Source organism: Lycium barbarum, chromosome 1, assembly GCF_019175385.1.
Source record: "Lycium barbarum isolate Lr01 chromosome 1, ASM1917538v2, whole genome shotgun sequence".
Classification (NCBI taxonomy): Eukaryota; Viridiplantae; Streptophyta; class Magnoliopsida; order Solanales; family Solanaceae; genus Lycium; species Lycium barbarum.
In genome coordinates, this window is record NC_083337.1 from 145,654,049 (window position 1) to 145,669,287 (window position 15,239).

The 15,239-nt window shown below is 37.5% G+C and overlaps 2 protein-coding genes across 2 annotated transcripts; both read right to left on the reverse strand.

Annotated features, from left to right (window-relative positions):
* Window positions 1–1,117: 1,117 nt before the first annotated feature.
* Window positions 1,118–2,418, reverse strand: LOC132612966 (ethylene-responsive transcription factor ERF017-like). The gene has a single exon (XM_060327050.1). The coding sequence runs from the start codon at window positions 2,341–2,343 to the stop codon at window positions 1,606–1,608; it is 738 nt and encodes a 245-aa protein (XP_060183033.1). The 5' UTR covers window positions 2,344–2,418; the 3' UTR covers window positions 1,118–1,605.
* Window positions 2,419–4,967: 2,549 nt separating this feature from the next.
* LOC132613021 (uncharacterized) lies at window positions 4,968–5,558 on the reverse strand. The gene is made up of 2 exons (XM_060327100.1): window positions 5,436–5,558; window positions 4,968–5,360 (listed from the first exon to the last, which is right to left on the reverse strand). The coding sequence occupies exons 1-2, from the start codon at window positions 5,553–5,555 to the stop codon at window positions 5,055–5,057; spliced, it is 426 nt and encodes a 141-aa protein (XP_060183083.1). The 5' UTR covers window positions 5,556–5,558; the 3' UTR covers window positions 4,968–5,054.
* Window positions 5,559–15,239: the final 9,681 nt, after the last annotated feature.

A 15,239-nucleotide genomic window follows, 5' to 3' on the forward strand; every position in this document is an offset into this window, starting at 1 on the left:
TATTAAGGCTAAAACGAAGATACCGGAATTAAATTTGTAAAATATAGATATGTGACATTCTTTTCTAAATAGATTAAAAGGTAAAGTAAGATGCAAATTAAAAGCGAAGTAGATAGTTTTGAGTAACAAAAAATAATTCAAAGATAGCTAGGTGTGCAGTGAGAGATCCAGGATTTTGAGGAGTATTCAAAATATAAGGAAATAAGCAAATCAAAAAGCGAAGGGGTTCAATATCTACTATATATATATATAAACAAATAATTGTGATCTTCTATATACAATGTCTTGGCTCCGCCCCTGAGAAAGTAACCAGATGTTGTCCAAAAATTCGCCTTAGTAAATAATTTACACACCCACATAAAAAAAGAAAAAAAAAAGAATCATTTCCTAAATCTAGTTTCACAAAAACTAAATCAAAATAAGAGATGATCAAGGAGAGGTTTTTTTTTTAGTAGGGATCTAGTAGCTTAGTTGGTTGACTACCTGAACTTTCACCTTGTTGGTGAAGGTTCGAATCCTCACGTTGTAAACTCCTCTCCCATTTTCCCTTCCCCTACCCCTTATGTAATTAAAAAAAAAAAAAAAACCGAGAGGGTTTTTTGTTGCAGTTGCCTGCAAAATTCTGCTGGGTGTAGTGATCTTAGATATTCTTGGTTAAAGGAAATCCACACTTATTATCTTAGCCCTTAGGTCCAACATCTCTTTAACGCATACCACAAAAAAGATAATAATCGACGGTTGATCAATTAGTTTGTTACACAGAAACAGTTCAAATTAATTTAATCAGAAACTGTTTATATTGATAAATTAATGAAGTGTACTCTCATAGTTAATTTATTGCAGAAACTTTATTACTTACGTTAGCTCCATGTAGCGAGTAACTTGACCTAGACATAATTATAAGCAACAATTTTCTTTACTATAATTTGTCTTTTCTTGAAGCACGACGATATAAACCATCCAACAAGAATACGTACGTAGTTCCTCACATGTCGACGTGAACAATCACAAAGACATAGATTTAATAATAACTTACATGCACGTACAGGAGCAACTTGAGAAGCATCAAATTAAATTTGGAGTACCATGCAACGAAGATAATAAATTACACTCCTTGTATATATAAACAACAGAAAAATACACTAGACAAAGAGAAAAAATAACTAACATGCATTCAGTAGTTATATTTTGGCAATCAACCAGTCTGTTGAAACCTGACAGTATGCTGACACCTGCTTAAGATAAAATGGTGATTAATACCGACTCCTCACAATTTCTTTCTTATACATGTAAAATCCCTTGGAAAAACAACAATTTATTCATTATATCTAAGACAGATACTGATACATGCATGCTTATTGCTGGCAAAGGCAACGAAGCAAAATACATCGATCCCAGAATCTATAAACCGAGGCTTATATATCTTTTCCAGCAAAAAAATTACTATAAGACAACCGGAAAAGATCATTACGAATACCCCCTTAATATATATAGCCACCCATCACTTAGCATTGGATAAAAATCAGCAAGCATAACAATTACTAATATTTGCTATCTATGGTGCTGCTTAACCAATAACTAGTAGTAGGACTTGTATATTTTTAGTTAAAAGTTCCAGAGGAAGGATTGTTGAGAGTAATGTTCATCTCCACCATTGCCCGTATCATCATCATGGCCATGTTCATCATAATTAGGAGTTGTTCTTTGTGGGAAATGTGGTGGTGAGTAGAGATTACTTGACAGTCCTCCAGGATAATATCCATAATCAAAACCAGTCCCAGAATATGGACCACAAAAAAGATCATATGTAGGCCCATCAGGCCCACTAGTATGATGTGGATAATCCTCCAACATATCAAAAAAGGCCCAGTCCATATCAGCTGGATTAATAGTGGCATCCATTTGGACCACTGGCGGTACATCACAACAAGTAGTCGATGATAGTGACGTTTCATCCTTCTCCATATTAATCACGTGCGTATTAGTATTTGCCATAATATTGCCCTCATGATGCGCTGGTAGTGGTACGTCCTGTACTACTGACTGCGAGTGCACATAATTATTCGCAAACCTAGCTGCGACAGCCGGTATCTCCGAGGGCCGAAGCCTTTGCCCGCCCAATATATTCGGCGGGCTATCTGGGAAGTTAAACTTCGCGTTCGGCCCTCGGAGGCAGAACTGCGCAGCATCAAAAGCCCTTGCAGCTTTCTCAGCCGTATCGAACGAGCCTAACCATATCCTCTCACGGCTATTAGGCAATCTCACTTCAGAAACCCATTTTCCCCATTTTCTCAACCTGACTCCTTTGTATTTCTGCTCATTTTTCTGACTTGGACCTTCCATAGATGCTTACGAGGTATATTACAGTGGACCCAGATCAAGAAAGAGATTTTAGCTGGAGAGACCATTGGAGGGAAAATGATTAAAAACATTTTATATATATATGTGAAGGAATGAAAGTATTAGGGTTGACTTTTATGTCAAATTTTCAAGAATGGTCCAGAGAGAAGCGTGTGGACATTTGAAATTAAGCTTGAAGTCCAAATGAGCGTAAAGAGTGTGTGCATATGTGTTTCATGGCTCGGTGGAAGAAATTCAAATTCAAATTAAAATTAAAATGGTGAGATATTTAATGACGTCACATCCCTCAGCTTACACGGGGGTTTTGGTTTAGTCAATTAATTTTCGGATTAATTAAGCTTCTAAGGTTCTCGTGCGTATTAACTTTTTAACAAATATAAAATAGTAGACTCGATTTAGTCGAAATTATAAACTAATTAATTAACCAGGCTAACAGCACGTGGATATTATATTTATCCTCTGACCCTTTTCTAAAAGTAATTTTAAGCCAATAAGTCAAGAATTATGTTAATCCTACCCTAGCATAGATAACAAATTTAGTAGGCGTTTGGACATGCAATTTCATCTCTGATTTCATCTCATAAGATGAAATCCCAAATCATCTAAAAAGGCATGATTTGGGATTTGAAATCATGATTTCAAAAAATATAAATGTAAAATTTAACTCATATGTTTATATTTTGTAAAAAAAGACCCATAAATTGATAGATATATTTACCAATCATGTTTACCAACCGGGAAATGCATGCTCGGCGTGAAGAGATTGTTCGTACCATGTGGGAGGATTATATTAAAAAATAGTTACATTACTATTCATGTTAAATTTTTCTTTTTATTGAACTAAAGTTTGATCAATTGATGTTGTATTTTTTAGAAAGGCCTTCTAGTAGCGTATTAATTTTATTATGAACTATGATTTACTCATTTGGTAAGATTGTATAAGAATTGGAAAATTTTTGATGGTTTTCACAACTTGTGGGGTTTTTATGTTTATAAAAAAAAATTGCACCTTAAGAAATCCAAATTGCATGTCCAGACATGATTTCATCTCCAAACGGGCCTTAGGTGGCAAAAAGTTCTTGAAATTAAACATATGATAGAATATTTTATACTAGAATTTCTGCATGGTTATTTGATCGAATCGGAAGAAAAAGATTTTTCACCCCTTATAATAGTAAGCGAGATAACTGAAGATTGAAATATTTTTAAATTTCTATTACCTATATTTGGGGAGGGGAAAGAGATGTCATTACTTTACTTTACTACTATTATAGAAGAGCCAGTTGAGCTGCCTGCTCTCGATATGACTGCTTCTTTGACATTAGATCCGAATTGTGAGCAAAGGTCTTTCTAGTCTTTTGCTTATCTATTATCTCTCCCACCCAATAACTTTCCGTATGCAAGCTTGTGCTTTTTCCCGTGAACCCCAAGTTTGTGCTTTTGCCAGATGCCTTTTCCCTTTCGGAAAAGGGCCATATATACCCTCTATTATGGGATATTGTTGAAATCCACCATCCGTTATACTTTTTAGTCATTCGTGTCCCTGCCGTCTGGGTAACTTTTAAATATACCCCTTGTTTGATGGAGGGGACATGTGGAGAGCTTTGAGAGGCTGACCCATGTTATTTAATTTTATACCTGGTAAAAAGTTTTTGACCCACTACCCGAATTAACCACCACCCCTCCCCCCCCCCCCCCCCCCCAAAAAAAAAAAAATTAAAACCCCATCCACTCAGATTCAGAACCCCACCCCCGTACACTCTCTCCATAGCTCAACCTCCATAGCTGCTCCGTTGCTTCTTCTTCATCTCAAAAAACGCGAATTGTAAGCATAAAAAAGGAATTTTTTTCACTAAATTCAATTTCTTTAACTGAATTGAGCCCTCTTAAATTCTAATTTTAGGGTTAATATAAGTTTGTGAATCCATAGCTCCACCTCCATAGCTGCTCCATAGCTTCTTCTTCATCTCAAAAAAACGTGACCGGTAAGTATTAAAAAGGTAATTTTGTTCACTAAATTCAATTTCTTTGACTGAGTTAAGCCTCTTAAATTCTAATATTTAGGGTTAATATAAGTTGCGTTTTCAAGTCTGTGATGTTGAGAATCGCCTAACCTTCATTGTTCATATGAAGGAGGATATCATAGACATAAATTAGGTCTACTTGTGCCTTTTTCTATTTAAGAAATTGATGTATGGTTTGGTTTGCTTAATCTATTGAAGATGTTTTAGTAGTTAAATTGCCTTTATTTTTGATCAATTATTGTGCATTATTACTATTGTATGTATTCTGTCTTAGTATCCATTTTAGTAAAGTGTCCTAATTTCTTCTCAAAACTGTCCAGCTATAGAGTCAAATTTCTAGGCATAAAATGTCCAGTTTGCACGCAAAAAATTTGGGCAGTTTGGACTATATTTCTGAGCAGTTTGACACTAATATACTCCAACAATATGCACCAATATACTCCAAAAACTACACAACCATATACAACTACACAACCTCATATAGTTAAACGAATTGCACAACAATATAGTCCAAGTTAATATGCACGAGTAACTTGACATTAAAGATCAATGAATTTCATTCAACACTATCAAAGATGCACATTACACATTCAAAACTAAACTTCAATTTAGTCACACTAAACATTATTAATATACCTTCAAACTAAAATATAAACACAATAATGAGCTTCATTTTGTCATCACCGCAAATGCAAATCCAACAATTAACGCACATAACATTATAATACACATCTTTATCTTCAACACCTTCTCTTCCAACTTCATAGCTTTATTAACTTCAATGTTTTTCATGGCCTCCCAAGCTTCCACTTTATCCTTCAAACCATCCCTTTTGATCTTCACTTGATCCAACGTCATAAACAAAACATTGATCGATCCTTTTGCCGCTTCCAATTCTAACTGTAGTTGGTTAATTGCAATAACCGCACCATCGGGAAAATCTTCATCATCCCATTTCCAATAACCGCATGATTTCTACCAATAATAAATGAAATTAATTAATGTTTAAACATACATTTCAACATCTATCCACCGAAAAAAACAACTTACATCACGATTAGCAGACTTATTAAATTTCCTTCCGGGATTTGCAGGAGGGTTTGAAGTGAATTGTCGAGGAATCAGCCCGCAATGGCAAGTCCTCGCAGACGAAACATTAACCTTCAACATTTCCTAAACCCTTAAAATTGAAGAAAGACGTTAAAATTCACAAACTTATATTAACCCTAAATATTAGAATTTAAGAGGGCTCAACTCATTTAAAGAAATTGAATTTAGTGAACAAAATTACCTTTTTAATGCTTACCAGTCAAGTTTTTTGAGATGAAGAAGAAGATATAATGCAGCTATGGAGGTGGAGCTATGGATTCACAAACTTATATTAACCCTAAATATTAATATTTAAGAGCGCTGAAATCAGTTAAAGAAATTCAACTTAGTGAACAAAATCACCTTTTTTGTGCTTACAATTCACGTTTTTTGAGATGAAGAAGAAGCAATGGAGCAGCTATGGAGGTTGAGCTATGGAGAGTGTTTAGGGGGGTGGGGCTTTTAATCAAGTGGGTGGGTTTTAATTGGGGTAGTGGGTCAAACACGTTTTACCGAGTATAAAATTAAAGAACATGGGTTAGCCTCCCAAAGCTCTCCACGTGTCCCCTCCGTCAAACAAGGGGTATATTTAAAAGTTACCCAGACGGCAGGGGCACGAATGGCTAAAAAGTATAACGGAGGGTGGATTTCAACAATATCCCATAGCATAGGGGTATATATGGCCTTTTTCCGTTTCCCTTTTCGTAGTATTAATTTTATGAACTTAAAAATAATTTAAAATACAATTAACCAAAAATTGTGTAAATCAATTAATGTTTTCTTGTATTAGTGAATTTTTTCATTTGTCAAAAGTACCAAAAATAGCCAGATCAAAATCTCAATCATGTAAAATAAGATTTTATGATATTAAGAGTTTATTCAAGATCTTAATAATTAAAGCCTAATCAAATTAAATAAATGCTTAAATCTTATTGTAAATAAATGAACTTAATGGCCTAAGTGTAAGCCATTCAGAATAAGACTTCCATTAAGTGCAAATAAATGGGGACTAAGAAAAAATTGACAAGGATCACCTTATTCAATTTAGATGATCATTTTCTGGAGCAAATAAGAATTCGATCCACTTTTAAATGACCCGATAGAAAAAATTTCATTAACAATAAAATAGCCTACAAACTTAAAGCCTTATATACTGTACAACGTATATATCTTATCTGAAATCTAGACATACTTTTATTCGACAATTTGTGAAAAAATGTAATGAATTAGGCCCATAATACTAATATGAAATATTGAAATGGTTAGTAGCATTTTCAATATTTGGGATGAAAAAAAATACAATGTGATTCTTGTGCAAATTAATGTATTTGTTATTGGCATGGACCTTTTTTACAACGATAGGATACATATATATGAATTCTATTATGATATTTTTTTTAATTTATAATAGATAAATTCCTTAATAATATGTAAAAAAAGAGATGACTTTTTTTAAGACAGTTAAATCCTAATAATAAGTTGATAAAGTAGTAAGCTACGCTTAGTGAAACTTTACAGAAGAAAAATTAGGAGAAAATAAGGATTTAGAGTTATTAGACGAGGCTTAGAGGGAATAATTAGTGAGGCTTCTCATTCCTGCAAATACAATGTACAGCCATATATATAATACAAGTAAGAGGAGGAGTTCTAGGTGAAATCAACTCCTAGAAAGTAGTTACAAAGGAGTCCTAACTACAACAGGTTGCTGTTGATCCCTTATCATATAGGGTAGGTCCAATACCCCCCTTGGAAACCAAAGGTGGGTCTGTCACTTTGAGTTTGTCCCGTAGAAATTGGAATCTAGCAGTAGACAGCGGTTTCGTGAGTATATCAACTACCTGATCTTTAGAGGAAAGAAACTGAATCAGTAAGTCACGTCTGGCAACTTTGTTGCGGACAAAATGAAAGTCGATCTCGACATGCTTGGTGCGAGAGTGAAAAATCGGATTAATAGATAGATATGCAGCACCAATGTTATCGCACCAGAGAATAGGAGCACGAGGCAGTTGATGACCAAGCTCAAACATCAGTGATTGAGTCCATGTTAATTCAGCAGCAGCATCTGCCAATGCTTTGTACTCAGACTCTGTTGATGAACGTGCCACCGTCCGTTGTTTCCTTGAGGACCACGAGATTAAATTTGGACCGAAGTATATTGCATAGCCTCCCGTGGACTTCCGATCATCAATGCTACCAGCCCAGTCGGAGTCAGTGAAAGCCTGCAACTGAAGAGTGGAAGCTTTCGAAATAAAAAATGCCATAGACTTGGTGTGTTGAAGATACCGAAGGATTCGTTTCACTGCAACCCACTGATTTATGGAAGGATTATGCATGAACTGACACACTTTTTTCACTACAAAGGAGATGTCCGGTCTCGTAAGTGTGAGATATTGAAGAGCACCAACAATTTGTCTATAAAGACTCGGATCGTCAAAGTCGGGGCTATCACCCTTATGAATCTTCACAGTAGTTGCCATAGGAGAGCTCAGTGGTTTGCAATTAAGCATACCAGCTCTAGTGAGAATACCAAGAATATATTGTAATTGAGAGAGCCAGAGACCATGGCTGTTACGTTGCACCTGAACAGCAAGAAATATTGAAGCGGACCGAGATCTCGTATGGAAAAGGCACTGCCAAGTGATCGAGTAAACGAGTCAAGAAATGAAGTGCTATTCCCTGTGAGTACAATATCATCTACATAGACCAATAGATAAGCGATAACATTCCCATGAGAGTAGATAAATAAAGAGATATCAGTTTTAGATGTTGTAAAACCAACGGTGATGAGAAATTGATGAAGCTTGTTGTACCATGCTCTTGGGTCTTGTTTAAGACCATAAAGAGATTTGTGAAGCTTGCAAACGTGAGTAGGAAATTGAGGATGAACAAAACCTGGAGGTTGAGCCATGTAAACATCTTCTTGAAGCTCACCATGTAGGAAGGCATTTTGAACATCCAATTGGCGCAACGACCAGCCATGGGTAATCGCCAATGATAGAATGATGCGGATGGTGGTAGGTTTAACAACCGGACTGAATGTTTCATGATAATCTTGGCCCTCAACCTGATGAAATCCTTTGGCAACTAAACGAGCTTTATAGCGCTCAATGGCACCAACAGAATTCCTCTTTATGCGAAAAATCCATTTGCACCCTAATAAGTTCATGGAGGAATTAAAGGGAACCAACGACCATGTTTGATTTTTGAACAAGGCTGTCATCTCGGATGACATAGCATCACGCCATTCTTTGAACCTAGAGGCCTCTGTGAAGGTGGTAGGCTCAGTGGAAGGAGGAGAAGATGTAGTAGTGGCAGCTGTGCAAGCAAAACGAGAGGAAGGCTTGCGTTTGAACACAGGACGTAGCTGCATAGTGTGAGATCGTTGAGGTGGTTTGGCAAATTTTGGGTTACTTTTGGTCATAAGGTGCGGAGTTGTAGGGGAAGGTTGTGTGAGAGTTGTAGAGGAATCTATAAGTGCAGGACTCAAATTATCAATAGGAGAGGTGGAGGGAGAGAAAGGTGAGCTTATGGGCACTAGGGAGTTACCAGACGACAGGCGAGGAGTAGGAACCTTAGGCTGTAAACATTGTGAAGGCGGTAAAGTGACCGGAGCTGAAGCCCAGGGATGCATAGTGGTATGCGGAGGTGGTCCAAGAATAGACTTGTTGGCAAAGGGAAAGTGAGATTCGTCGAAACGAACATGTCGTGCAATATATAATCTGCCTGTGGCTATGTCAAGACATCGATAACCATGATGTGATGGACTATACCCTAAAAACACACAAGGTTGACTCCTAAAATCCATTTTGTGACAATTGTAAGGACGGAGGTATGGGAAACAAAGACATCCAAACACTTTAAGAAAATAGTAATCTGGTGGAGTGTGAAACACAACTTCAAAGGGTGATTTCCCATTATTAGTGGGCGTGGGAAGTCGATTAATCAAATAAACGGCAGTATCAAAATCAAAGTGCCAATACTTTGAGGGGGTGGAGCTATGTGCCTTGAGACTTAATCCAGTTTCAACAATGTGTCTATGTTTGCGTTCAACCTTGCCTTGTTGTTCATGAGTGTGAGGGCATGAAAGACGATGAATTATGCCTAACTTTGCACAAAGATTCGATAAAGGACGGAACTCACCACCCCAATCGGTTTGAATGGCCATAAGTTTTGTGTTAAATTGCCTTTCAACAAGAACATGAAATTGAGAGAAAATGGGCAAGACATCAGATTTTCTAAAAAGTGGATAGCACCAAGTATAACTAGAGAAATCATCAACAAATATGAGAAGAAAACGATGACCTTGAGACGATAGTGTTACACTCCATAATAATTTGTGCTACTTGTATTAAAACAAGAAAGAATGAGTTAAGAAGGTTCAAGGAAAGTTAATCGAGTTAGTAAGAATATCGTTATATATACATGGTTTCCTTAAGTATCCCAAGGCGACACGGTTACCTAAAGGGTGTAGAATCGCGCTATGAGTATGTATATGAAGTAATGTGAGTGACCTTTTAAAGTATTTGAGATTATTAGTAATGATATAGAGGGTGGACAAAAGATATGAATATACTTTTGCGATTGGAGTTTCGTCAAAGCTTTGTGAGTTCTCTAGTTATGTTTAAGGTTATTGTGAGTCTCTGGACCCTTCGAGATGTGTATATGGATTTTTATTGATGTATATAAGTGTGTATATGTATGCATAAGAGGTTACATAAGGTTGGAAGAGGATTAGAAGTTAAACGAAATGAATCGGAACAACTTCAGTAAAATTTCGGACCCGATTTTAGTCTATATTGTAGGAGGCATATCTCCTTGAATATGAGGAGTTTTAAGGTTTTTCAAAAGCCTAAAATGAAGTTCATCGAGTCTAGTTTGTAATGCAACAAACCGATCGTCAAAATGATATCGGGATAAGGAGATATGGACGATGCAAGTTGGGCTGGCAGGGCAGCAAGTTTGGACCCGACCCAAACACTCACATTTCGGCCCATGAGGCCCATTAAACTCAATAGATAAGTCACCACTTTGCCCTATATCATTTCACACGACCTAAAACAGATCCAAAACCCTTATTTTCTCTCCCAAACCCCCTTTTCTAATTGAGCCATCATATAAGCTAAATCCTAGACCCTTGACATGATATTAGTTAAAGAGAAGTTGTAGCTTAAGTTTTTTTTTGTGTTGTTAAGCAAGCAGCTGGAAAGAGGAACAAGATTCTTGAAGATTCTGATTGCAAAAGGTAATTTCAACCTCCTACTCATGTTATCAATTTGGATTAAAGGTTTAATATGGTGTATACGTGAAGGAAACGTTGATATACAAGCTAGAGAGAGAGAGAGAGCATAAGCCATGGCATTCGGCCATGGCTAGCAAAATTGGAGCTCAAATTTGTTGATCCAAAAATCAGATTTTCTAGGTATTTCAGCCCTTAGGAAGGTGATAATAACGTGGAGAATTCATTTGGAGCAACAAGAACAAGTATTAGTTCATTTCACAAATTCTAGCTAAGTGGAAAAAGCCAACTTGTTAAGGTAAGAGTTGATCATTTTTCTATGTGTTTGATGATGAAGTTGGACGTGTGGGGAATATGCAAATGTAAATTGTATGTGTGAAATTATGTATCTTGATGTTGAAGCATAGTTGTAACTTGGTAACATGAATTGCACGAATGTTGGAATGTTGTTGAAATGTTGTTGAATGCCGTAGGGGCTGTTTTTAATTGAAATTTGATGGACTAATTTGAATTAATATTTTGGTTGTTGTAATCATAGATTATGTGATGAGAATGAAGGAATTTAATGGTTAGAGTTGGAGTTAAAATTGTTGTGGGTTGTTGTAAGGATTATAGAGATAATAATGTGATTTACTTGCATATGAATAGATGATGTGGTGTCGTGTGGCTGCTGTTGTATTTCCCTGAAATTTACTGAAAAGATGGCATGAAATAAGGCGTAAGAAGTGTATATGGGCTGCTTGGTGTGTTGTAAGTGTTCGTTAGAATTTCGGGCATCGTTATGTTATAGTTTAAGGGCTGTTTTCGGCCCAATTTGGAGAAATTGTTGGATCGTTGGAAATATTATGTGAATTGTTTAGAATGTTCTTGAATGTTGTTAGTATGGGTTTGGGTTAGTATTTGAATGTATAGGCGTTGATGTTGGCTTGAAGGTAAGTCGTTGAATTGAATATTTGGAAAGTTGTCGAATGATGAAAAAGAGAGTATTAATGTAATATTGTCTTTCGGATTGGTTATTGGAGTTGCTAGGTTGGTTATTGTGGTTGTTGCTGTTGATTTTGAGCGAGTTAAATTCTCGGGTTGGCCTATTTACAGGGGAAATGCTGCCGAATTTTCTGTAGAATTTAATGTTAGTTTGGAATGAATGGCTTAAGTGCCTATGTTTAATATTGGATATTCGTTGGCATATTTGTAGACCTTGGGGAGCCCGAGGCGTAGATTGGGATTTACTTTAGATTGACTATCTTGGAGTGCGTACGAGGTATGTAAAGCGCAACCCTTCTTTCTTTTGGCATGCCTTAGTTTTCAATAGGCTACATTACGAGCCTCGAGGAAATTCTAAATTCGAAATCCGAGTACGTTATGATCCTTATATATATTCCTTGGCACTCTTATGTATGATTTGATGAAATATGAACCATTATGTCTTTGAAATAATCGCTTTCCGAACTTTGCATAAAAAAAGGTTTCACTTTAAAGAATTTCGTAATTTGTGAACGCCATATCTTTCACCGAAAGGCTCGGATTGCTTCAATATTTTTGTAGAAGTTTATATGGCATATAATGAGTATATTTTCCATAGGCGGGCCCGATTCGGGTCAATACCCATCCGTGGGTCCCGCGACTTTCCTTTATGTAATTCGGACGACTTTTGAAAGAATTTGATATGATTATCATTTCGAATTTCAAGTATGGTCATTTACTTATATTTGAGTCTATGATAATGATTTTATGCATATGGTTACTCATGACTCTGCTCGTGCGTTCTGTTATATCTTTCGCCGGTTCCCGGGCCGGTTCTGTTATCGTGCGCACTTTGATATACTCCGGTGTTATGCTGTGTTTATGGTTCTCCGAGCTACTCGCTAATGAGGGTCGGGTTCCACTTATATTTGGTGTTATGCTGTGTATGGAGTTATGCTGTGTTGTGATATGTGACGGGGATACGGAGATTTGAAACCTTCTGGTGTTATGCTGTGTTATGGCGCCATTAACGGGCGGGCGAACATATTCTTCTGTGCCTTATGCATGACTTATATTTTGAAAGTAAACATTTTGATATGTTGGGTTTTTACTTATGTCCTGTACTACTATTTCGTTTATGCCTCAGATTTGCTTTCTGTATATTCTGCTTTGCATACTCAGTACATATTTCGTACTGACCCCCTTTTCTTCGGGGGGCTGCGTTTCATGCCCGCAGGTACAGACGCACAGTTTGGTGATCTATCCATTTAGGACACCCTCTTCTGCTGTTTGGAGTGCTCTTCTCATTTCAGAGCACACATTTTGGTATATATTCGTTCGCTATGTATATATGTATTTGTTCAGGGGCACGGCGGGGCCCTGTCCCGCCATATGATTCTGTTTGTCTGTTTAGAGGTCTGTAGACATATTTGTGGGTGTGTGTGCCTACTTCCGTTCAGATGTGTTTATATGACCTTATTCGCTATGGCAGCCTTGTCGGCGTGCATTTGCATATGTTTTGGGCCGTGGTGCCATTTGATAGCCTTGTCGGCTTTTGATACATTTGATAGTCTTGTCGGCTTTTGATACATTTGATAGCCTTGTCGGCTTTTGATACATTTGATAGCCTTGCCGGCTTTTTGATATATGTATATGTGTAAGGTTGCGCTGAAATGTGTTTGAAACAGTTTGATATAATTTAAGACAGCGTACGATAATTGTGCCAGTATATGCCATTTGTATATTATTCGATTTGGATAAGTGTGTTACGATTTGATATGTTTGTCTGTCTGGGTGTCCAAGTAGGGCACCAGTCGCGGCCCACGGGCCTGGGTCGTGACAGATAGAAAAGGGGAAGGTCCCCAAACATCCGCAAAAATAAGTTGCAAAAATGAAGTACTTTTATTAATACGAGACGGAAGAGACAGTTTATGGGACTTGCCATGTTGGCAAGACGTACATAAATTACGTAATCTAAAACTAGAACTAGAAAGCTTGTGCATGGACAGCACTTGACTAAGAACTTTCTGATGCGGATGGCCCAATCGAAGATGCCAACAAGAGGATGAGACTTTTGCAGTTGTGAGAGCTTTAGGATGACTTGAGGACGGTGGCTTGATAGACATAGTGTAAAGTCCGCTATCACTCTGACCGGAAAGAAGAGGAGTCCTGGTGTCCCGATCCTTAACAAGAAAATGAGCAGGGTGAAATTCAAAGAAAGCGTTATTCTCTTTAGCAAACCTTTGAACTGAGAGAAGAGGCTTAGTTATAGAAGAAACACGAAGAATCTGATTTAAGAAAAAATTACGATTTGAAAGATTTGAAAAAGAAGCACTACCAGTACTTTGGATCGGCAAACCTTGTCCGTTACCAACATGTAGTTGATCCGGACCTTTGTATTCCTCAACATGAGTAAAGCTTGATAGATCAGGTGCAACATGATGAGTGGCGCCAGTATCGGGGAACCGGTTTTGTGTCAACGGAATTGGTGCCTGATGAGTGAGATGAGCCGAAGGATTTATAGTGTGATTGTAGCGTTGGAAACAAGTCGCAGCTTGGTGATTTGTACCATTACATATTTGACACCTGACTCGTCCATCATTGTTGGTATTCCAAGATTGACCCATGGGAGAATAGTTATTGCCATAATTAGTTCGTTGATATTGATTTCGGCCAACACGACCCCCTCGTCCCCTATGCGATCTGCCGCGACCTCTTTGAGAGTAATTATTAGTGTGTCCAGGGTGTTGTCTATCACCATTGAAGGAGCGTTGAGCAACATGGGTTGCTGGAGTATGGGATGTATCAGTAGAAGCAAGTGATAGGGAGGACATGGAGGAGCCGTGGATAAACTCATGGTTCAATAGTAGGCTATGGAGCTCGGAGTATGAAAATGGATCAGGTCGCGCAGATAATGCAGTGACAATATCCTTGAAATCAGAGTGCAACCCTTTAAACACATAAATATTGAAATCAGAAGCAGTCAACTGTCTCCCTGCGGCCGCTAACTCATCGGACAGAAGTTTTGCCTTTTGTAGAAATTGTAAGACAGTGAGGTCATCTTGTTTGAGGTTTTGCAACTGCATATGGAGGTTAAGGACTCTAGTGTTAGAAGGAGAAGACAAGGCTGCTTCTAATGCATCCCAAATATCTTTGGATGTATTCAAGCCAATGATGATGGGTATGGTTTCTTCGGAAAGAGAAGAGATGAGGAGACTCATGATTATTTGATCTTGTTGGATCCAAGTGTTATATTCTGGATTGTTTGTAACAGTGGTCGAGCCTTCAATTGTAAGAGAAGAAGGTGGGCATGGCTTGGATCCATCAATTTAGCCATGAAGGTTTTGACCTCGCAAGAACGGCAACAATTGTGTTTTCCAGAACAAGTAATTGTTGGAAGTGAGTTTAATGGAGATAAAGTGGTGTGCATGATTAAGAGGATTGGAAGAGGGAGAAGAGGACATGACAGGAACTGTTGAAGAGGGTGAAGCGCCGGAAACAGAGGACGTCGAAGAAGAGTCCAAAACGGCTTCTGATACCATATTAGACGAGGCTTAGAGGGAATA